This window comes from Oreochromis aureus, linkage group 9 (genome assembly GCF_013358895.1).
Source record: "Oreochromis aureus strain Israel breed Guangdong linkage group 9, ZZ_aureus, whole genome shotgun sequence".
NCBI classification, from domain to species: Eukaryota; Metazoa; Chordata; class Actinopteri; order Cichliformes; family Cichlidae; genus Oreochromis; species Oreochromis aureus.
Genome location: NC_052950.1, coordinates 40,010,596 through 40,034,945, shown reverse-complemented (window position 1 = coordinate 40,034,945; position 24,350 = coordinate 40,010,596). Strand labels below are relative to the sequence as shown.

The 24,350-nt window shown below is 45.7% G+C and overlaps 2 protein-coding genes and 1 long non-coding RNA gene across 5 annotated transcripts; 1 reads left to right on the top strand and 2 right to left on the bottom strand.

Annotated features, from left to right (window-relative positions):
• Positions 1-2: 2 nt before the first annotated feature.
• xrcc2 (X-ray repair complementing defective repair in Chinese hamster cells 2) lies at positions 3-3,129 on the bottom strand. The gene is made up of 6 exons (XM_031760434.2): positions 2,938-3,129; positions 1,719-1,800; positions 1,600-1,635; positions 1,379-1,528; positions 1,014-1,275; positions 3-652 (listed from the first exon to the last, which is right to left on the bottom strand). Exons 1-6 carry the CDS (start codon positions 2,956-2,958, stop codon positions 319-321), a joined length of 885 nt encoding a protein of 294 aa, XP_031616294.1. The 5' UTR covers positions 2,959-3,129; the 3' UTR covers positions 3-318.
• LOC120441793 lies at positions 1,172-20,553 on the top strand. The gene is made up of 3 exons (XR_005614290.1): positions 1,172-1,296; positions 18,964-19,132; positions 19,481-20,553. It is a non-coding gene; the product is annotated as an uncharacterized LOC120441793 (long non-coding RNA).
• Positions 3,965-12,840, bottom strand: LOC116336527. Of its 3 annotated transcripts, none has more exons than XM_031760432.2 (7): positions 12,357-12,840; positions 11,212-11,395; positions 9,041-9,331; positions 8,254-8,816; positions 7,497-8,180; positions 5,758-6,846; positions 3,965-4,611 (listed from the first exon to the last, which is right to left on the bottom strand). In XM_031760432.2, the coding sequence occupies exons 2-7, from the start codon at positions 11,384-11,386 to the stop codon at positions 4,078-4,080; spliced, it is 3,336 nt and encodes a 1,111-aa protein (XP_031616292.2). In that variant the 5' UTR covers positions 11,387-11,395; positions 12,357-12,840; the 3' UTR covers positions 3,965-4,077. The 3 variants fall into 3 exon arrangements, with proteins under 3 accessions (XP_031616292.2, XP_031616293.2, XP_039473139.1); XM_031760433.2 differs by having other exon boundaries at positions 7,533-8,180; positions 12,357-12,839; XM_039617205.1 differs by lacking the exons at positions 11,212-11,395; positions 12,357-12,840 and adding an exon at positions 10,464-11,202.
• Positions 20,554-24,350: the final 3,797 nt, after the last annotated feature.

The following is a 24,350-nucleotide window of genomic DNA, read 5'->3' as shown; positions in this document are numbered from 1 at the left end:
GGTCACAACACACATGTCCAGTTTATTGAACACAAACATTTATGCTGACCCTTTGGCGATGACCTCATCCTGACCCCACCCCCTCCCTTCTCCCTGTACCTGTACAGTCCCACCTGTGCAGCTCATTACAGTCTGCTCCTGTTTCCACTGTGGGTCGAGCAGACAGAACACGGAATCAAATCACACAGAAAAACACGCAGATGAAGTAAACAGAGTCTGTGCTGTGAGGGGCGTGCCCGCGGCAAGGGCTCAAATGTAATTGGTCCCCCAGCCAGATGACTGACATCTCCCTGATCCATGATTGGACCAGAGTCTGAGTTACTGACGTGCAGCACATTTGTTCTCCTCCGACTCCAACAGGAACTCCACTCCTGCCTCCGTCACACAGAAGGAGCTGCTCCAGGAGGCCTTGACCATGGAGGAGGAGGTGGTGCAGTGGACGGTGAAGATTTGATGTCTCCTCTGCTCCTGGTCGTCTCCTCCTTCACCAGCCACGTTGTTTCCTGGCTTCTGCCTGGAGCACAGCAGCCGGTGGGTCACCAGCCTCTGCCAGGAGCGGCAGAGGTACGACCGCTCGGAGTCTGAGGAGGAGGAGGGGACGGCGGGCCTCCTGATGGCATGACAGGTGGCGAAGACGGTGATTCTATAGTCCCTGGGGAGTAGGAGGAGCCAAAAATCAGAATATTAGTGAGCCAGAGTCCAGAACAGAACCACCACAGGCTCCACTCAGGTCCGGTATTTGACCCAGCAAAACACGAACAAACCAACATTTTACACAAACACTTGATCAGCCAACACCCTGACCTACAGTGCCAACACTGCACAGTTTGACCACCAGGGGGCACTCTGCACATGTGTTTGTTTGGCGTGCCTGGGAGAAAAAAGCTGCACACCGTGATCATATCAGAGCTCAGCGGAAACCTTCAGAGTGGTGGTGATGTCACGCAGCGCACTGTAACACATGACCTGTGAGCACCCTGAATCAGTCTAACTCTAGGATACGATGGACCCACCTGAGCAGGCGTCCCAGCAGCTCCGCACACCTGCTGAGCTTCTCCTCCTGTTTGGTGTAGCTGACCCCGTCCTCGCAGCGATCCACCCAATAAAACGCGGAAATGCTGTCAATGAGGATCAGCGCCAGGGCGGGCCGTGACGACAAGGTGGTCTCCAGGAAGTGGAGCGTGAGGAGGAGCTGTGAGGAGGAGTAGCAGTGAACGACCAGGAGGCGGGACAGACATGAGCGCAGCGCTGCCTCGTCTGCTCCGGCCAACAGCGCTAAGGACCCGGAGAGACAGGGTTAGTGTGTAACTTCCTGTTTGTGTGTGTGTGTGTGTGTGTGTGTGTGTGTGTGTGTGTGTGTGTGTGCGTGTGCATATACCTGCGCTCAGTTTGCTGTCCAGGATGCTGACCAGGTGTAACATGTCTAGGCTGTAGTCTGTGTCCACAAACACCACATCCACCTCCAGACCCCCGGCTGCCTCCGGCAGAACGCACCGGCACAGCAGGTGATACAGCAGCTCCGTCTTACCTGAGCAACACACACACACAGAGTTTACATGCAGGTTAAAAGTGGAGGCACTTCCTGCATCGTGAACTCACCTGTGCCCTCCAGCCCGAACAGCTCCACCACCGCACCTGAGAGCGAGAAACAACACATACAGTGAGACAGTCACCTGACAGCATGTGTCAGCTGTGACTGGGTAGGCGTGGTCAGTCACCTTGGTCGGGTCCTCCATCTTCCGGAAACAGACGAGGCTCAATATCCTTCAGGCAGCGCCGCGCCTCCAGACGAGCTAATAGCTGAGGAGACGCACACACCGTTACACTCTGCTCCAGGATATACACTGTACCAGATTACACTCTGCTCCAGGATATACACTGTACAGATCATTAGACACTGCTCCAGCACGTAGACTGTACCACACTACAAACTAAACACGTGTTTTGAGGTCTGGCAGATTTTCCGGCAGCATCTCCAGCTGTGCAGAGCTCTGCTCAGTGAAGGTCACAGCAACCCACCTATACACAACCTGTACCAAACTCGAACAGGTAACTGGCTGTTTTCTTCCTACATCATTTGAAAGCAGACACACAACCTCTGACAGTCACCGTCACACGGTGCCAGTGTTGCCAACTCCTCAGTAAGGAAAATCGCTATTGGCTGTCCTACAAGTCGCTAAATAACGTCATCGCCTAATTTGCATAATTGGTCACGCTAATGTAATTGTAACCTACGTTGTTGGAGAGAGAAATAACATCGTGAAAGAGACATAAAGTGAGTAAAAAACGTCCTAAATGCAGTTAGAATTTATTTAGAACTACAAATTAAATTTCTTTTAGTAATTATTGTTTTTTTAATGTCACAATTCCAACCCTGCTCCTTTATCCAGGTTTGGAAGTGACCCGAGATTGGCACTCTGGTGGAGTTACTTTGTGTGCGTGCGTGCGTGCGTGCGTGTGTGTTTATAAGTAGTTTTAAACCTTGTGATCCACAAAACAGCATAACAGTAAAAGAAGAGCTGACAGTCAGTGCGGGAACAGCGGCTTCGGTCATGCGCGATTTATTTGCCGTTTGGAGGCATAGGTGTGAACATCTCCTGCCCTGATAGCAGCTGTGGGAGGACGATCCTCCACCCGTGAGTGCTTTGGCACGGGTGAGGTGCCCATGGCAGCACCGCTGCTTGTTGAGAATAAAAGCGATACGCGTTCTCACGTCAAAACGTCGTCATAAATAAGTTTCCAATAATACCAGAAAAAGTCGCCAGATTTGTCGCTAGTCGCTTTTTAGAAAAAAAAAAAAGTCGCTAAGGGGTCTGAAAACTCGCTAAATATAGCGACAAAGTCGCTAACTTGGCAACACTGCGCGGTGCTAACAGCGCACTCACACAACGCCGCGGTCACGTGACACACAGGTAAACACGAGCTTCGGTTTCTCACCTGAGCGCCGCTCTCGCTCATCTCAGCAGCTCCTTCTTCTTCGGGGCCGCCACGGCTGTTTTGAACTGACTTCCGGTTTCCGCCGTTTCACCGTAAAGACCGCAGCTGGAGCATTACCGTAATGTTTATAACATCGCGCAGCAGAATGACTCGACCTGCACCCCTCTGACTGGAACAATTTGTGCAGCCCCTCCCCCTTTGAGCCAGCGTCTGTCTAATTGGCTGCCCGTCACAAACTGAAGGTGTGCTTCACCTGTGTGAATCTAACAGCAGCATGTGAGTGATCCCTGAGGCACCAAGAGGGGCTGAACTAGTGAGGAAGACGAGGGGTCAGAGGTCACGTTACTGAGGCGGGGCAGTCAGAGGTTAGTGACACTAACAGGTGAGGCGAGCTAGCAGTGACAGTGGAGGAGACGCCCGAACAACTCAGATGGGACAGCAGCATCAGTCTAGCTTATAATCACAAACACAAAGGTGTTACAAGGGAGGCTGCTGATTGGACAATCGTGCCTCGCCTGTTATGTGCTGTGTTAGATGATAAACAGCTCTGTGCTCAGTGAGGCCGATTTTATCTGCACCACACCTGTCCTGCAGTCCGGCGTTCTCCAGTGATCCTGACTGTGAGGATGAAGATTCACCTGTTGATCGTCATGGTGACACTTTAAGCTCTATAATCTGAAAACTGACAATGATGATGATGATGGACTGACAGGAGCCATCCAGGGAGGACTTTCTCTGTCAGGACTGGAACTACTGCTAAATACACTCAAATACTTTTACTTCGGTTTGATTGTAGCACTTGTGATATTTTTACTACGCAGCGATGGCTCCAGGCTCACAGACCACCTGCAGTACCTGCGACGTCCACCAGGGAGTCATGGCCCACACTGATTTAGATTAATCAGAGCCTGACGTGACCATATAAAGATATCCCCTCTCTAACATCATGCAGTTCCATGGGTGGTGCAGCCTGACCTTTGACCTCATTATTAGAAACCATGAACAGCAGGACAGAAAAAAGGAGCTGGACATTATTTCATTTTATTGTTCAAAAACAAAGAGTGTGACACACACCTAAAATCACTGAAACCAAACCAAAAAATTACAACAAACATGGTTAACAAGAATGTCATCAGCCAATCAGAGGAGGCGCTGCATTGTGACAGAGCAGGGGGAGATGGTCACCTGACCATCCTGCAGGTCTCTGTGAACCAGGTAAGTCTGTCTGTGCACACCTGTCTGTCTCTCTGTGGCAACAGCAGCCTCAAACCTATCAATTATCTGTGAAGTCCCGCCCCCAGCCTTAGTGAGGCCACCAGCCTTCATTCTTCCTTTCCTTTGTGTGGGTTTGGTTGCTGCACTCTGATTGGCTGCTCTAAGACCACGTGACGGCTCCTCTGACTCCAGCAGGTATCTGATTGGTGGGCCAACTCTAGTCCTCCGCTGCCGCTGAGACTCCTCCCCATTCTCGTCGTTACCCTGGGTTCCTTCTTTCAGTTTGCTATCAGAAGCTCGAGCACTGCTCATGGCCATGCCAACTCTGTTGCCGTGGGGACTGTCTAAGATGCTGCGGTGCTGATCGCAATGATGCAGGAACAGTCTGCTGGCACGGCTGAACTTTCTGTTGCAGATGTGACAGCCGAACACTCGCTTCGGTCTGTGGAGGACAGACGCCTGCAGAGAGGAAAGGTCACGATTAATTGAAGGCTTTTCATGGAGTTTTTAGGACATCCTGATAATAATGAATTACAGTAGTCCAGCCTGGAAGTAATAAATGCATGAACTAGTTTTTCAGCATCACTCTGAGACAGGATATTTCTAACTTTAGAGATGTTGCACAAATGGAAGAAAGCAGTCTTACATATTTGTTTAATATGTGCGTTGAAGGACATGTCCTGGTCAAAAATGACTCCAAGGTTCCTCACAGTGTTACTGGAGGCCAAGGTAATGCCATCCAGAGTAAGAATCTGCTTAGATACCATATTTCTAAGATTTTCAGGGCCGAGTACAATAACCTCAGTTTGATCTGAATTAAGAAGCAGAAAGTTAGCGGCCATCCAGGTCTTTATGTCTTTAAGACATTCCGGCAGTTTAACTAATTGGTCTGTGTTACCTGGCTTCATGGATAGATAGAGCTGCGTGTCATCTGCATAGCAGTGAAAATTTATGCTATGTCTTCTAATGATGCTGCCTAAGGGAAGCATGTATAATGTAAACAGAATTGGTCCTAGCACTGAACCCTGTGGAACACCATAATTGACCTTAGTGTGTGAAGAGGACTCTCCATTTACATGTACAAATTGGAGTCTATTAGATAGATATGATACAAACCACTGCAGTGCAGTACCTGTAATACCTACAGCATGTTCTAATCGCTCTAATAGGATATTATGGTCGACAGTATCAAACGCTGCACTGAGGTCTAGCAGGACAAGCACAGAGATGAGTCCACTGTCAGAGGCCATAAGAAGATCATTTGTAACCTTCACTAAAGCTGTTTCTGTGCTGTGATGAGCTCTGAAACCTGACTGAAACGCTTCAAATAAGCCATTCCTCTGCAGATGATCTGTTAGCTGTTTGACAACTACTCTTTCAAGGATGTTTGATATGAAAGGAAGGTTGGAGATTGGCCTATAATTAGCTAAGACAGCTGGGTCTAGAGATGCTTTTTAAGTAAGGGTTTAACTACAGCCACCTTGAAGGCCTGTGGTACATAGCTGATTATTAGAGATAGGTTGATCATATTTAAGATTGAAGCATTAATTAATGGCAGGTGCTGTTAGCTGCCTCAAGATTGATCAGTTAACTGTAGCTACCAACCTTTTTTGGGCTCCGTCTGCTGTGTGTGGGTTTGTTTTCTGTGTCCTGATTAGCTGTTCTTTGACCACATGACAGCTCTTCTGACTCCAGCAGGTACCTGATTGGTGGGCCGACCATCGTCCTCCTCGGCCTCTGAGGCTCCTCCATCTTCTCGTCTTCCTTTCTTCTGCCCTTTACAACCACGTGACTTCTGTCTTTATCTTTAGCGTCAAGCCTGTCAATCATCTCTGAAGCCCCGCCCCCAGCCTCACAGAGGCCAACAGCATCTGATCTTCCGCTCCTTCTTGTGAGTTTGATAACTGCCTCCTGATCATTCTGATTGGCTGTTCCAGAATCATGTGACATTACCTCCGACTCCAGCAGGTACCTGACTGGTGGACTGACTGTCGTTCCTGGTCTCTGAGGCTCCTCTTCCTGTGTTCCTCCCATTGAGACCATGTGACCTGTGTCTTTATCTTCAATGTCAGAAGAGTCAGTCATCTTTGAAGCCCCGCCACCAACAGAGTCTTTTGCTCTTCCTCTCCTTGTGTGTTTGTTAGCTGCCTTCTGATTGGTCTGATTGGCTTTTCCAGAACCCCGTGTTGTCACCTCTGACTCCAGCAGGTACCTGATTGGTGGGCCAACAGTCGTCCTCCTTGGCCTCTGAGGCCCCTCCTCCTTCTCCACACAGACTTGTTGCGCCTCCCTTTCCTCGTCGTCCTCCTCCACTCTGCTCCTCTTCGTCCCCCTCCTTCCATTCCTCCTCTTGTTCAGGGTCCAGTAGTCGACCAACCAGCTGGGACTTTTTCTCACACGATTTATGTCTCTTGACCAATAAGGAGCCCCGGTGGGTGCTGTGAAGAGGGGCTTCCTGGGCCTCTGAGGCTCCTCCTTGTCATCCTGGGTGGTCTGTTTTTCCTGTTTGTTTTTAGGAGCTCGGGCGTTGCTCAGGGCCGACCCACATCCATTGCCGCAGAGACCACCTATATTGCTGTGGTGCTGATTACATTGGTGCCGGAACAGTCTGCTGGCACGGCTGAACTTCCTGTTGCAGAGGTGACAGCCGAACAGTCGCTTTGGTCTGTGGACGGACGGGTGGAAGACAGACGCCTGGAGAGGGGAAAGGTTAGGCAAAGGTCATGTGAGCGTTGGGTTAATTAAAACTAACTAAAGACAAAAGGTGCAGAAAAGTCTGGCTGAAGGTCGGGAAAGAAGAGGTTTCTATGGTTACCTACTCGGAACCACTCGCCACGTCTGGTTTTCCACTACAATCTGGTAAGTACCAAATGTACGTGGTTGTTGTTATAGCAACGTGCCCGAGTGTCCCCTGACGTGATTAATGTGCAACTCCAATAACGGTGGATGTCCAGGCGATGATGGACCTGCTACTCGGTTTGTGGCGTCAGACTCAGGTACACAGCGTTGCTTTTGTAGCCATTTCTGTTGCTGCCCGACTTCAAAAATGGCGCTTTTCATTTTTTGCGAATGAGACGCTGTCACGACTCATCGAGGGAAGCAACTGACCGGCCAATTGGGGGGAAATTTTAGTATTTGCTCGAATCACTTGGAACGCCAGCCAAACAGCACCCGGTACCAGGAACTATGACCTAATGGGCAACCCCGAAAACCACGGCGAGTCGATCCGAGTAGGTACTAATGAAAAAGAGGCTGTAGTAACAGGTAAAGTTCAAGTAAAGGTCAGAAGACATGGGCTTGTGTTCTGTATCCTGATTGGATGTTTCTAAAATATGTGTTATCACCTCTGACTCTAGAAGGCGTCTGATTGGTGGACTGACCGTCTTTCCTGGTCTCTGAGGCTCCTCCTCTTCCTGTCTTCCTCCCGTTGAGACCGTGTGACCCATTTCTTTATCTTCAGTATCAGAACAGTCAGTCATCTTTGAAGCCCCGCCCCCAGCCTCATTGAAGTCAAAAACATTTTTTGATCTTCGCCTGTACTGTGTGGGTTTGTTTTCTGCGTCCTGATTGGAGATTCTGAGACCACCTGATGTTTCCTCTGACTCCAGGAGGCCAACCAACGTCCTCTTTGGCCTGTAAGGCTCCTCCTCTCCTTCCTCTCTTCCTCCTGTTGTGACCATGTGACCTGTGTCTTTAGCATTAGTCTCAGGCCTGTCAATCACCTCTGAAGCCCTGCCCCCAACAGCATCTTTTGATCTTCCTCTCCTTCTTGTGGGTTTGGTAGCTGCCTCCCGATTGGTCTGATTGGCTGTTACAGAACCATGTGATGACTCCAGTAGGTACCTGATTGGTTGGCAGACTGTCCTCCTTGGCCTCTGAGGCTCCTCCCTCTCCTCTGCATCACCCTTCGCGTCATTGGTTTGTTCTTGCTGTTGGTCAGCAGCAGCTTGTGCGCAGCTCGAAGCCGGTCTGTGGACGGACAGATGGAGATCCAGAGACGGCTGGCTGGTGAAGTTCAGACCACACACCTGGAGACAGGTAAAGTTGAAGGTCAAAGGTCAGAGAAACGAAGGTGATGTGATGTTCAAGTGAAGGACTGACCTGGCAGAGCTTCCACCATCTCTCTGCTCCTCCGTCTGCTGAGGACTCCATTGTGCTGCTGTCATCCAGCTCCTTCTGCTCCTTCTTCGGCCTCCCCGTCTTCCTCCTCCCCACGTCTCTGCTTGCTCTGCTGTGATTGGCCTCTGTTGGCCCATGTGACTGCTGCTCAGACTCCAGCAGGTATCTGACTGTCGGACCGACCATTCTCCTCCTCGGTCTCTGACACTCCGCCTCCTCAGTCTTCATTATGACAGATTTGACTCTTCCCCCTTCTTTCATGGTCTCCTCCCCTCCCCTCTCCTCCTCCTCCTGCCCCTCGTTCTTCTTCCTCTCTTGGATCCAGGTTGTTTGTTTCTCTCCTCGCTTGCTGGTGTGGGACTCCTCATCCTTCTCCAGAAGTTTCATCTTTAGTCTCCTCCTCTTCCCGGGTGGTTTTCCTGCGATGTGATTGGTCGATTTGTCAGCCAGTGATGACTTTTGTCTTTCACCTCCATCAGGCCACCTCCCCCCCTCCATCTTCGTCTTTTCTTTAAATGCCATGCTCTCAGAGCAGAGTCGCTCCTCTGCAGGAGAAGAGAAAAGGAAGTTAATGTTCAAATACTGATTAATACAAAGAACTGATCACTAATCAATAACCCAGATACTGACTGATGCAGAGAGCTGATGAGAGGAGGCTGAAGGATGACAGGTTGGGAGTTGAAGAACACCTGAGCAGATTAAAGACTTCCTGCTCCGAGAGGACTCGATCTTCAAACATCTCATTTAACCTGACTGTTACAAAACTTACCCTCAGGTACGTGCACCTCCTGCTCCTCTTCCTGCTCCTCGTCTTCGGCCAGCCCCGGGCTCAGGGGAGCGATGAGTCCAGGAGGAGCAGCCGAGACGTCCACAGGAGTCAGGGGAGGCATGCTGGTTGAAGGAGACGACTCGTGCTCGGAGAACAGAGGCACACTGGGTAGCAGGGCAGGGCGGTCGGTGGCGCAGGGCCCACAGCGTGACGTGTGACCCCTGCAGAGCTGCAGCAGAATGCCCCCTGCTGGTTCATCCACCCGGATGGCGCCGCAGTGCCAGGAAACACCTGAGAGGGGGGAGGCGTACCTGTGAGCGCGTTCTGCTTCAAACAGTTAATAACTCAGACAGCACCTGGCCATGAAGCCATCAACGGTCTCGATGTCAGCACTGCAATGAATTCTGGGTAAATTTAGACATCTGTGAGAGAGAAAACAGCAGCTGTGTCCCAAAACGTCGGCTGCATCCTTCGGAGGACCCGGCCTTCGCGGTCTACGTGGGCCGGGTACTTCGAAGACCAAGAAGGCTGGAAGTGCGAGGCTGTGAAATGGGACGGTCTAGCCTTCAGATTTGCGTCACCGCTGTGTCTTGGTGGAGTTTAATAAACTCGGCCGTCTGCTCCTTGCTATCTAAAATATAACAGGACACTGGCGTAAATTCTCGACCGTCTCACACTTCAGTTTAATCAGTTTTCTGTTTGACGTTTATTCAGCTGTGTGAAAATCCCGGAGGAACCCACCCGATGGATTAATAAAGTTTTTTTTAATCTAATAATCTAATAACTTTGATCTCAGCCAAACAGATTTACTCCGGAACAAATAAAACACCGAAAAAAGCCAAACAATTACATTTTTAAGTTATCCGAGTGACTTATATATCATGTTTAACCTGAGTAGCGAAAGAGCGGGGGTCTGAAAACGATGAAGCCGGGAGTCCGCTGCTCTCACCGGCTGGAGTGACCATTGAACCCCCCGGCTTGCTATCGAGCAGGTGGGTAACGGACGTCTCCGAAAACGTCGGCGCACTTTTGCAAATATGCGATGTCTTGATAAACCAAGCAGATATTTGTAATTTACACCGCCACTTTCTCACCTGAAAATATGTTAAAAGTTTATTTTGTGACCCAGAAAGATTAATAAGACTAATTTTAAAACTTAGTAGCGGCCGCCATTGTTGGCAGCTGAAATTTGGCTGGGCCGCGCTATGAATTCTGGGATATGGTGGGCCACGAAGGACACACCCGACCCATCCTTCAAATTCGGGGAAATGAAGGACGCATTTGTCGGCCGCATTTGAAGGAGTCGACGAATTGGGACAGCCTTCGTCGCCTGGCTGTGACGTAATCGGCCTTCAAATGCGTCTCCGGAGGATGCAGCCGACGTTTTGGGACACAGCTAGCGTGTCTGCTTAGGTGTGTTTACCTGGGCAGAAGGTGTTTCTAATCAGCAGGTGTGGGACAGGAACAGGAAGTTCACCATCTTCTCACCTGTGAGGTGGCTTCAGTACAAAGCCCGTGGACCGTGACTTCACCTGTGACTCCACCCATGACTCTACGTTTGTGGCCGGGTGAGTGGCACGCCGACAGGCTCTAAACCCAAAGGCGGCGCTCGGCGACGAGGCACACACCCTTTTATCCAACATTCATAGAGACACGCACCGTGAGCCAGTTTCCATCAGAAACATTGCGTCAGCCAAAGACTCTCCACCCTCAGCTTCATCAGCTCCACGTGAAAGTGAAGCTTGTGTGGAAGGCCCAGAGCTGCAGGAGCAGACAGCCGGCTCAGTCTTTCCTGCTTCTCTTCCCTCTGCCGTTTATTTCACTGCTGTGTATGTGTGGATCTGCGTGGCCTCTGGGTGCCACAGAGGACCTGGGCCCAGGTCTAGCCTGTGGAATCAGGTTGCTCCTTCCTCAGGTCGAGCCCTTCATCACACACACTGTTATTACAGCTGCACTATGGCGCATCACTATAGCGACCAGCGTAACGGCCTGTGTGTTGGCAGGCTTCCTGTGTTTGAGTCAGTTTGTGTTTCATGTGCAGCTGGTTTGTTTTTAGGCTGCTTTACAGACACGTTGGACTGGACCTGAGTTTGAAGCTCCGTGTTTCAGAGAGCCCAGTTATAAATCAGAGAGTGTCTCAGCCACGGAGGCCCCGTCCCACCGAGTCTCACCTGAGTGTCTCCAGCTCAGCTGCTGAGTCAGCAGATCCACCTGGACGGCGGCGTCCCTCCTCTCCACCGCCTGGCTCTGACAGCCCACCTCCTTCCTGTCCTCCTCGGGGCTCTCCCACTGGCAGCCCACCTCCTTGCTCCTCCTCTCCTCCCTCCTGTGACCGTCAACAATCATCTGGAACACCTGCAGGGGGCACCACAGAGAACAAGCGTCATAATCACATCATACAGGGCGTCACACAGCTGGACATCCAATCAGCCACAGGAGGAAGTTCAAACCAGCTTTGAGCCGACTGCACCACCCAGCATCTGTGGGTGGAGCCACTGTGACAGCACGATACCACGGTCTGCGACTGATGACATCAGAATAGACCTGAATAGACCAGATCTGATTGGCTACCTCCCTCAGTACTGTAACTGCAGCTGATTTAAGGTGGAATGACTTCACTCAGCTCAGTTGGAAACACAGAAGTGTCCCCGTGTAAGCTGGGGTCATACTAACACGGTGACATCACTGCAGAGACCGGAGCCGTCCACCAATGACAGCAGCCATGAGATGGGCTCAAACCCACAGGGAGTCTCGGAGCTCCTGCAGGAGCAGCCTGTGGAGACGCAGAGCTGTTTAAACCTGACGATCTTCATATAAAGAAAAGTAAAGGTGCTTTTCTATGATCCAGGAAGAAGGAGAGCAGGCTTTGGTTTAGAAACAACGTTTACAGTTTAAATACGTCAGAGCACAACTTTATTGTTCAACCTGTGGATAACCTCCCCACTGACCCGCCTCAACCAGTCGGACTCGCCCCCCCACCTGTGGACCCCCCAGGCTGCGTCCTCAGCCTCCTGCTGCACACCAACCCACCCACACCACGTCCTCAACAGCTCTTCTCTGAACTCATGTAACTCTGTGTTTGGTTTCGTTGTGAACACGAGAGCAGATTTGCTCACAGCCTCACGCGATCAACCTCCAACCTTACACGCTGATGACGTCACTCTTCTACTCTCGCAAACAATAGAAAACAAACTTCAGTCTGTTTGTTTGGGCTGATTTTACTTCTCAGCAGGCTTCCGTTAATCTAATTACTGAGGTAGCTGCTGCCCCTGTTGTTTGTTCCAATAAAGATTCATTCAAAAAAACAAAAACAAACCTTGATTCTCAGTGACGTCACAGCGCCTCGTCTCCTCCGTGAAGCCGCCGTTAGCCGTTACTTGGACCTGTTAACAGGCGGCTGTGCACCGGCGCTGTGAGCTCCGCGGGCTGCTCCGGGTGGCGGTCAGGGTGGAGGTCCGGGCCTCATGCTGCGGTCTTTAAAGCGGCTTGAAGCGGAGAGAAAGGAGTGGGACCGAGCAGCTCGCTGTTGGCGCCGCTGCTTCTTCTTCTTCGCCGCTGTGCCGCGCTCTGCCGCCTCCGCAGGCCGCAGCAGGAACTGCACCCTCACATGACGCCTGCGCACCAGGACAAACAAACACCGACTTCTTCGTGTTCTTCTCACCGTCAGCTTCACCGAGAGGGTCTGGCTGCAGCCACTGGCTGTGTCCCAATTCAGGGGGCGTTTATCAATATGCGTACTTGTGCGTACTTGCGTTCTCGTGTACTCGTGATACGTCATCAGTCGGAGACCAAGTACTGTTCCAATTCGAAGTACGCATCACGCCGAGAACGCGAAAAAGTCCCGGATGTGTTCTCGATCCGCCCGTTTTATCGAGCATGCATCGGTGTAGACTTGGGACAGCTATATATCCCAGAATGCATTTCGTCCAAAACTCAACAGCGGACTCCCGGCACATCGTCCCCCCCTCCCTCCCGCCCCGCTCGCGGTCTTCTCACTACTGAGGTTAAAGAAACCCCAGCAGCTGTCTATAGTATTGAGTGTCCACTAGAATAGAAATAAAAGCGTTCTAACATCTCACCTGCTTGTTTTTATTAAGGTATGTACACGTATGTACATGTACACTATTTTTATTAATAGAGGTTTCACTACTGAGGTTAAAAATGATATATAAGTCACTTAGATCACTTCTAAATGTTAATGTTTGGTTTATTTCAGTGTTTTATTTGTTCCTGAGTAAACCGGTTTGGCTGTGATTACAGTTAAGCTTCATAACATGTTACTCACAGTTAAATTAGGAGGGGACGGCAGTAAAAACTCCGGACCTGTGACATCATCACGTACGCTGGTACAAATCACGAGTCCGTGCTCGCGTACTTGAGAATTGAGAGACGGCCCACGAGTCCGTGCTCGCGTTCTCGGCGGGTACGTACTCCCGTGCCTTCTCGGCGAGTACGTACTCACCGAGAACGCGAGTACGTAGTCGCGTACTTGGGCATTGATAAACGGCCCGTGTCTGCACGCTTGAAGTACGCACACTACGCGTACTACGTACGGTGCGTACTACAAGTACGGGAAGTGCGGAAGTGAGAGGCTTGTGAAATGGGACGGTCTAGCCTTCGTCGCGCTGTTCAGGTTGCCTAGCAACCATGATACTAACCGCGAAAAATGTTTCAAACAGCTTTGTGTGACAGAAATGAAGGAGAAAAAATGTTTTGTTGGTCATTCATTTTTGTCATGACATCACTTTGATTAGTTGAGACCACAGGACTGTAAAACATGATAGTTGGGCTTCATTTCTGTACTGAACAGTCATTTCAAGATTAGTTAGTAATGTGGTAATGTTAATATAATATGGACAATATTATATGTATTGTCAGATTATATATACATATATATATATATATATATATATATATATATATGTATATATATATATATATATATATATATATATATATATATATATATATATATATATATATATATATATATATATATATATCGAGATCTCTGTCCAGAAGAGCGCAGTCCTGGGAACAGCTAAGATACTGCAAGAGGGACCCTCAAGCTCCCAGGCCTCTGGTAGAGGACCCGAGCTTGAAGGATAAACCCGCCCGCAGGGGCGTGCTGGGTGTTTATATATATATATATATATATATATATATATATATATATATATATATATATATATATATATATATATATATATATATATATATATATATATATATATATATATATATATCTATGAGCTTGAACTCTGGGTCAAAGATGCAAGTAGCAGTTATTTATATTTCCTTTATACAGATTAGGGCTGGGCGATATGGCCTAAAATCAATATCACGATAAATTGAGCAGTTAACCTTGATAACGATAAATGGACGATAACCACCCCAAGTGCCAAAAAAACAAACGTTGAAACAAACGAATCACATGGTTGTGCTGCAGGTGGTGGAAGAGGTTGGTTGTGTTACCTTGACTTGACGCAACAGTCTTTTTGCAGAGTTTACATTTAACAATTTTTTGATCAATATCATCCTTGTTGAATCCAAAATGTTGCCAAACGATTGATGATGCATTTTTTTTGTTAACAAGCGTCTCCTCTTCCTCCTCCACCAGCTCTACCTCCGTCGCTGCTGCTTCAACATTTAAATCGTCCTCCATTTGTTCACCCGTGTATCATCTTGTTACAGGTAGCAGTGTTGCCAACTCCTCAGTAAGGAAAATCGCTATTGGCTGTCCTAAAAGTCGCCAGAAGTCGCTAAATGACATCATCGCCTAATTTGCATAATTGGTCATGCTAATATAATTGTAACCTACGTTGTTGGAGAGAGAAATAACATTGTGGAAGAGACATAAAGTGAGTAAAAAACGTCCTAAATGCATTTAGAATTTATTTAGAACTACAAATTAAATTTATTTTAGCAATTATTGTTTTTTTTAAAGTCAGAATTCCAACCCTGCTCCTTTATCCGGGCTTGGACCGGCAAAAAAGACCCGAAATAGGCACTCTGGTGGAGTTACTTTGTGTGTGTGTGTGTTTATAAGTAGTTTTAAACCTCGTGATCCACAAAACAGCATAACAGTAAAAGAAGAACTGACTGCGTTACAGTCAGTGCGGGAGCAGCGGCTTCGCTCATGCGCGATTCATTTGCAGTTCGGACGCATAGGTGTGAACATCGTCTGCCCTGATAGCAGCTGGGGGAGGACTATCCTCCGCCTGTGAGCGCTTTGGTACGGGCGAGGTGCCCACGGCAGCACCCGCTGCTTGTTGAGAGTAAAAGCGATACCCACTTTCACGTCAAAAAGTCGTCATGAATAAATCTCCAATAACACCAGAAAGTCGCCACATTTGTCGCTAGTCGCTTTTTAGAAAAAAAGTCGCTAAGGGGTCTGAAAACTCGCTAAATATAGCGACAAAGTCGCTAAGTTGGCAACACTGACAGGTAGTAGAGTCATGTGACTCCACCCCGTCAAGTCTGTAACGTAGCACAGCGTCTTAAAGGGACATGAACATCGCCAACCTGCACATGCCTTTTCTTTTTTTTTTTAAATACCGAATTTACCGACATGGGCAAAATGACGTCGATGAGAGTCATAAATTTCGGTAACGATAAATTTTTGATATATCGCCCAGCCCTAATACAGATGTATTATATATAAGAGACAAACATTGTTCTTTCAATATGTTGGCATTACTAAATTTGGCTCAATGCTTACATATATGTGTAAAAAGAAAATGTACGAGCTGTGATAACTGTTTCTGATAGAATGAAGATCAGACTGATATATGAAATATTCCTTTATTGGGGGAGAAAATCAGACCATGTCATAACTGCTTTAAGTCATACAGAATAGATATCAGAGCCTTAAACAGGCTGACTTCTGCTAAATGGGTCAAACTGGGCAGAAAGTCTACAAACACATAACATCCTTATAGAATATGATGTAACACTATAGATCAACTTAGCTCAGAATATATAAAGCATATAAACAATTACAGCAATATGATGCAACAAACACAGCAGTGCTACTAATCCAAAATACTCAAAGCTTCATAGAACTGAAACAAACATTTATTTTTAGCTCCATCCTGCTGCTGATACATACTTTAGGTTTCTGAACATTAAACTTGTTGCTGCCTTTCATAGTGTGTAACTTGAAGGCCCTGAGTACTTTCTCCCACACTGAAAACACTGGGATGATAACATTATTTGAACATTACCGAATAAGACTGATTCAGGACAGACAATTAGTTATGTTAAACTTTCCTAGCAGTCCTTCACAAACAGGGAACAGTCTGTCTATTCTCTCCATCTGTCAGCTGCTGCTGGCTCTTCCTCCTCCTCTTCCTCACACACTGCTGAGTTTGTCCTGGTGGATCATCAGGGTGCAAAGCCTCACAGATGATGTGCAGCAGTGGGTCCCTCAGTCTGTCCTCACTCTGGACACTTGCAGTTGTCACACATGGAAATCAAATGTGTGATAAGCTGCAGGATTCAAACACAAGTGTAACTTATAAATACATGTTCATACTTTTATTCCACAATCAGAAAGAAAGAAACAGAGAGAGAGTGCAGGACAGACAGACAGGTGACAGTCTCAGGTGTACACACTGCTACAAAACAGCACAAGAGAAGGAGGATTTAGTGTTTGTGTTATTACGAGTGCTAAACAAGAAGAGTTCCAGATGGTCCAGTGGACACATGTGTGACTCCTGTGATTAAAGCATCTTTCTTTCAGCTTAACGAGTGAACCGTCAGCTCGTTCAAACACATGTTAAAGTCCGTTTGGCTCGACACCACCGAACAGAGGCAGCAATATAACATAGCTAACATTAACAGTGCAGTGAATCCTGCTTGTGCCGTCATATTCAGGACTGCAAACCGAGCAGCATCACTGACTTTCAGCTTGTTGTGTTTGTGGATATATGACTGACTTTAATTATCCATAAAATCATCACATTCTCTGTAAGATTAAGGTCGACTATATATATATTTAGAAGTAGAGGCTTTAAAACCAAGTTACCGCTGAAAGTACAAACATCACTAATGTCACATAACTTTGCCGACATGTGGCCAACAGTAATGTTTTAATGTTCTTAAACATTCACACATAAATAAGTGACATATTATTCAGTACTTACTTTTGACAGTTCACTCTTCGGCCGCTCCCTTCTGCCATATTTTGCGGCAAAATTATCCACACCCACCGCCGCTATGGATTGTGGGATATATGGGGCCACGCAAGCGTGCACGGACCACGCTTGATATTTGGCGAAATCGACGACGCATTTGGAGTATGCATTTGAAGTACACTTTGAATTGGGACAGCCGTCGTCGGCGTGGCGGTGACGTACTCACACTTGAAATGCGCTTTCAGCGTGCATACCCTGAATTGGGACACAGCGGCCGTTTATCAATGCCCAAATGCGCACGCGTGTACGCATGCTTTCGGTGAGTACGTACCCGCCGAGAACGCGCGAGCACGGACTCGTGGGGCGTTTCTCAATTCTCAAATGCGCGAGCACGGACTCGTGATTTGTACAGTCGGAACACCAGCGTACGTGATGATGTCACAGGTCTGGAGGTTTTACTGCCGTCCCCTCTTAATTTAACTGTGAGTAACATGTTATGAAGCTTAACTTTAATCACAGCCAAACCGGTTTACTCAGGAACAAATAAAACACTGAAATAAACCAAACATTAACATTTAGAAGTGATCTAAGTGACTTATATATCATTTTTAACCTCAGTAGTGAAACCTCTATTAATAAAAATAGTGTACATGTACATACGTGTACATACCTTAATAAAAACAAGCAGGTGAGATGTTAGAACGCTTTTATTTCTATTTTAGTGGACACTCAATACTATAGACAGCTGCTGGGGTTTCTTTAACCTGAGTAGTGAGAAGTCCGCGAGCGGGGGGGGGCGATGTGCCGGGAGTCCGCTGTTGAGTTTTGGACGAAATGCATTCTGGGATATATAGCTGTCCCAAGTCCACACCGATGCATGCTCGATAAAGCGGGCGGATCGAGAACACATCCGGGACTTTTTCGCGTTCTCGGCTTGATGCGTGCCAATTGGAACAGTACTTGGTCTCCGACTGATGACGTATCACGAGTACACGAGAACGCAAGTACGCACAAGTACGCATATTGATAAACGCCCAGCGCCACTGTGGAGCTTCACAGTAACCGGAAACACGTGACCTCCACAGTAGCCGGAAACACGTGACCTCCACAGTAGGCAGAAATACGTTCCTGCGTGGATCATCGACTGTGGAAATCTTGCAAGTGGATCCTAAAGGTTGGGACAGAGTCTTTCATGTATAATTTTTTTTTTTTTTGCCGTTAATAATTATATAATTTTAGGAATCATCTAGTTTGCTTACACTGATTACTTTGGCACTTCGTTAGCGTTACAAAAACGGTCATGCCTCCGAAGTATCTAAACTTTAGCAAGGAGTGTGTGTACCTTTGACACCTCTGGTTAGCATTTAGTGGTCAGTTTCAAACGTATTTATTTTTTGCTTGTTATTGAACTACTTTTCACTATCTGTAACATCAATGCACATTGTTCCATTTACTGCATATTGCACTTTATTCATGTCTTTCATTCCACCTGCAAAAACATTGTAACAAGGTCGTCACAAAGAGGTTTATATATGTATAAATACTAATATTCTCTATTCCATTCTGTTCTGCTTTTTTATTGCCCAGACTTTAATTAGCCTTTGTTAAATTGTCTGTTATATGTCAATAGATACGTATGCCACAAATAAAAGTGTTTTGTAAATTATGCTTTTGTAAAGAATTTTCTCACCAAATCTCTTACATGCTAACTGTAACGTGTTATTTCTGCTAAAACCTGAACTTAAATGTGTATATGGTGTTTATCTGATTTTCTATTTGTTTTAGATGCACATATCAATTTGGAATTCTGCCTCCAAGCCAGAATTGCAGGAATGCACCACGTGTTGCAGAAGACTCTTTCACTGCCCTCTGTGCCCCACTCTCAGCCCTACTGTCAAGGCAAAGATTGAGGAGCAAATAAATGGATACATTAAAAATGCTTTGCCTTTCAAAGGTATGTTGGTATTAAATATACCTCATAGTTAAAGTTATAAATATGCTCTTCTTTTCAGCACTTCTGCAGTCTCTTTGTTGACTTAAAAGTTGCTTTTCACATTGTACAGTTCAGTGCATTCATCAGCGAGAGAAAAAAGCGTGTTTTCATTAAATTTTTTTTTTTTCCTGTTCACCACATTTCTTGACAGCTCTTGTGATCCACACCATTTTGCTTTCATTATTGAGGATGGCTTGGATATTTTTGTTAATATGTACAATCCGATTGTTAGATAAACTGATTGCATTCTATACAACTACATTTAAATTACATGTTGTTGTTTGTTTTCTTTTTTTCTCTCTCTTACAGACAAAATGATATACCGGTGCACTTTCACTGCCCTGTCTGTAACATGACAGTCATACAGCGTTGGGATATGGCAAGGCAAATTTTCTCATGTCAGCATTCAGGACTGCTCCCCACTGAACTCTCCGAGGAGCCCCATCTCCCTCTCGATGTCTTGTCTCCAGTATCTAAACCATTTTCTGAATCTTCAGTAGAACATTCATGTGCTCGACCCTCTGTGCTAAATGAAACTGTGGCTTGTGGAAAGTCCTTGAAAATGAAACGCCCTCACTGTGGTCTTAGTCTTCTTAAAAAAAACTTCAAGGCTCTCATGATGAGGAGGCATTCAAATAGATGTTTGCCTGGCCTGTCATCTGCAGTGTTTTTGTGTAGAGGGACTTCTTCCTCTTTGTTTTTCAGTTTGCAGAGGACATGGAGCTCTTTTTAAAAGCTTGTGCTGATGAGCAGGGACTACGGGTCAATGCGATGTTTGACATTTAATGGACAGATGAAGGCACTGGCTGTTTGTTTGTGTTTTTTATGTGTTGTTTGTTTTTCAGTGTACAGAATTCCAGTTAAGCTTATTATTAAATATTCACTTGTTTCCATGTTATAGTAAAAAAAATTAAGTGTAAATGCAACAGCATTGTTTGTTGATATTAACATTAATATATTACCCTGTAATCAATAATATTTTTATATATTTTACGCATTACCCCTCTGGGCTCTATCCTGGCCATTTGTGGCTTGACCTCTCTTTTTTTTTTTTTTTTTTTTGACTGCTACACTGCAGTGGACCAAAAGAATGATGCAGGTTTGATCTTAAGGATCTAATACTTCTGTGTGTTTGTGCATGACATTGCAACGCAAATATGTATTTGCAAGGTAGACTGAAATAAATAATGACTCATCAAATATTACACAGGCTGCAGTGAATTTTTGTTGATACTGGCTAATGAGATTTGAGTTTCCCAGTCAAACTTAGCTTTGAAGCACATGCTAAAAACACTTTTACTCTTGTACATTTCATAAAAAGACACCATAGCCAAAATATTAACAAAATATATATTAATAAAAAATTCAAAGCTGCAGCACATACAGCAACAAATACTGTTAGTAAATGTGTCCGGGAGTTTATGCAGGTGCAGAAAGTGCTGTTGCTGTAAGTAAGCCTAACAGCTTCCAGATCACTTATTTTTCTGGAAAGATGGTAGGAAGGGCATCACTGCTCATTTCTACAATCTCCCAGATCTTGGAATACAAGCCTTTGTCCCATGAAACCACTTCACAGTACTAGGAGTCCACTAAAACCTATAAAGAGAGTGATCCTGGAAGAAATGGGGCACACACTAGTGACCTCACCAATTGCAAGACAGCCTTTTCCCCGATGCTCATATGGGGAAAAAAAGGAAGTTTCATGAAAACATTAGGACTTTATCACCGTTTTATCTGAAAAGTTAATGGTAATATATAACCTAACTGGCTATAAAGAGTAAAAAATTTAGATACAATTTTGATTTTGATGAAAAGGACTGGTGCTAATTTAAAGTCACGTCGGTAAAAGTAGATAAATGTTTTAAGAAATATACATTTTATAGCATTTTGTGAACATACACAAAAAGTGGCCATTTTTGGCAACGAACAAACTGAGAGAGTTTTATATTTTTTGCTCTCCTTGAACAAAAATAACAGTGCATAATCAATGTTGATGTTAATCAATTAGATGTCCCAGACTCTACTATTAATAATACAGCGGTCCCTCATTTATCGCAGGAGTTAGGTTCTAAAAATAACCCGCGGTAGGTGAAATTCATGAAGTAGCCAACTTTATTTTTTAAGATTATTATAGATGTTAAGACTGTAAAACCCCTCACCACATGTTTTATACACTTTTCTCAGACAGGCATGAACATTGTCACACTTTTCTCTTTTGTTTAAACACTCTTAAAGTTCAAACCTTTGTAGAAACATAAGTCCAGTATTATGGAATGAAACCAAAAGGTGCATTTGAGGGTGCAAAACGTTTCGTCGGCATTGTTGTGTTTGTTTGGGAGAAAACTTACAAACATACAGTACAGCACTTCAGAGTTACACTGCTAGCGATTGAAGATTTATGTAAATTCGACAAGCTAAACGCATTCTGTACTGTACAGCAGCAGTCCCCAACCTTTTTTGCACCACGGACCACTTTAATGTGAGACAATATTTTCAGGAAACGACCTTTAAGGTGTCATGGGATAAATACAGCAAAAGAATAAAAGAAACTGTGGTATTTTGTAAATATAATAATAAAGGTGACTTGAGCTGTGCGCCAACAACACAGTGACATCCTCCTCTCTGCTTCTTAATGCTCTCTGGTCGCTATGGTAACACGTAAATAGTTCTTTCAAAATAAGACACACAACTACAACCATACATTTCACACCGGAGCCTCAACTCTCGCGGAATGGTACCAAAGGACTCACGGACCGGTACCGGTCCGTGGGCCTATTAGGGACCACTCCTGTACAGGAGACACTGGACTAGATTGACTGACAATGGTCTACAGCAATCAGAACACACAACACGATGTGCTGTAAAAAAAAAAAAAAAAAAAAAAAAAATCAGCGAAACAGCGAGTGTCGCGGAAGGTGCGCCACGTTATAGCGAGGGACCACTGTACACTTTTGGCCACGAACAATTTAGGGGATGTTGAATTTTTTTGAACAAACCCAGAGTGTTAAAAACCCCCCACTTAAAACCATTTTTATTTCTCAGCAGCATCAATAGGAGCAAAAACACAATTTAGTTTTCGCTGCTAAAGTCTTTAACTGAATTTAACTGAAGTTACGTGTTTCCGGCTACTGTGGAGGTCACGTGTTTCCGGCTACTGTGGAGGTCACGTGTATCCGGTTACTGTGGAGCTCCACAGTGGCTGCAGCCAGGTGCTCTTGGCTTCACTTGTCCTCCTCTGGGACCAGCTGAACAGCTAACAGGTTTAAACAGGTGTAAACAGAACATGTCAGCACCGAGGCGCTCATATCCAGTTTCTACAAAATATTCTTTAACTGCAGTTTTATTAGTGAGCTCTGTAACTGTGCTGCTGCATTAAGTTCTTCACAGAAACGTGTCGTCTCGGCACTCTGTGACATCACACAGGTCAGCTTCGTCTGGACCAATCGTGGTGCTCTACCATTGACTGAAGAAAACATGGACGACGCCACAGCTCCCCAAAAATGAAGCCAAAACGTCTCTATCGCCCCCTGGTGTCTGGCTGCAGTATAGGTCATAAACCCCGCCTCCTCCATGTTAGCGGATGGGACTGGGGTCAGACTAAAATAAATTTATTCTCCTTAGATAATTTTTTTCCAAAGATTCTTTCTTTTGTTATCAATAGTTCTCATCATGCTGATTGATGTCCAAGAGGTCTCCTTTCCCATAAGTTTGATTCTAATTCCTACCGCGGTGATGTTAAATTGGGGTGAAACGTCATCATAGCAGCTTTGACTGGCAGCTGCAGTCACGGAGAAACTTGCGTATCTGTGTTCGGGAATAGCAGATAGAGCGTAGGCTCTGAGAGGAGGGCCAGCGTTTACGCTTCTGAAAACACGACCGAGTGTTTTAACCTGACAGCCTGAGGTGTTCTTCAGTAAACTGGACTACCCGACAGAAGGACCCGAGGCCCCGCTGCACTTTTTTTTTCGTTAATCGTATTTGTAAGCTAATCCGTAACTACTGTCCTTAGCTATGTCCCGAGACCTAGCTAGCTAAAATGAGCACTCGGCTGTCAGGGTTCGTTTAGCTAATCAGTGCAGGTGAATGAATTTACTAAAGAAATTAAGAGAAACGTTCCGGGCTAATCAGTCACTAATTACTGTTACTGTACTTTTATTACAAGTATTATACTGTAAAAGCAACAGGCTGCACCCTGCTGCAGCTCCTGTGCAGAGCTGAATATCAAATATATGCAAACAACAGCATGTTTTCAGTCTCTTGCCACATCTGTAAAGACAGTAACATCTTTTTTAAAAGCTTGTACTTCAGTAACTCCTCATTAATCAGGAACTATGGATTAAAGTACTGTAGTGTACTGTAATACTGAAAAAATGTAAGAGAAGAACTTCAGATCCTGAGTGTGTGAGGACAGAAGAATCAGCTTTATTTCAATTTTGAGGGATAAAATTTATATTTGAGTTTGATGGTTCTGTTGTCTTTGTGATTACAGGAGCTGCCCTCAGATTCAGACCTCAGCACCACCCAGTGACAGCAGACAGATCATCCAACATGTTCACATGTTAACTGCAAAATGAACTGATGAAAACAGTGCAAAGGTTAAAGTACCACACGTGCTGTAGTGAAAGCTGCAGCTTTATTGATAAAGTTAAAGACAAAAAAAACAAAAGGATTAATCACTCATGTAACTGTGTCACTATATATCAGCATTAACAGGACCTCAGTTTGATGTTTCACAAAGCTGCTGATCTCAGACCTGCACAGCTTCTGTTTTAAACACTTGATGTACTCAGCTGCATGAAGAGCATATGAGATTTTCTCTGGCACAATTAAATAAAACCTGATGAAGGTCAAAGGTCATCACTTGTATGTTGAACTACAAACTTGTCATCTGGAATTCTTTCACAGTTTTCTGCAGATGGTCTTATTTACCATAAAGTGATTCAGAGTTATTCATACCAGAGTAACCAGAGAGGATCATATATTTTTAAATATATAACTTTCTACAGGACTGAATATAATATCTTTATGTAAAAGTCTGGAGCCTCTGGGGAGTATCCGAGTATTTATAACATTACACAAAGCAAAGGTCTCCATCACAGTGTTCATGAAATGCTGGGTTTATCCATCTCCTGGATCGGGCCTACGGAGGAGTGCTGAAGATTTCCCTGTGAGGGAGCTG

Coding starts and splice junctions, on each gene's coding strand:
- LOC116336527 (XM_031760432.2), bottom strand. CDS start 11,386: ATGATTGTTGACGGTCACAGGAGGGAGGAGAGGAGGAGCAAGGAGGTG. Junction 9,332..11,211: donor GCTGAGCTGGAGACACTCAG/GTGAGACTCGGT, acceptor CCCCCCTCTCAG/GTGTTTCCTGGCACTGCGGC. Junction 8,181..8,253: donor GATGGTGGAAGCTCTGCCAG/GTCAGTCCTTCA, acceptor ACCTGTCTCCAG/GTGTGTGGTCTGAACTTCAC.
- xrcc2 (XM_031760434.2), bottom strand. CDS start 2,958: ATGAGCGAGAGCGGCGCTCAG. Junction 1,801..2,937: donor TGAGCGAGAGCGGCGCTCAG/GTGAGAAACCGA, acceptor GCGTCTCCTCAG/CTATTAGCTCGTCTGGAGGC. Junction 1,636..1,718: donor AGATGGAGGACCCGACCAAG/GTGACTGACCAC, acceptor TCTCGCTCTCAG/GTGCGGTGGTGGAGCTGTTC.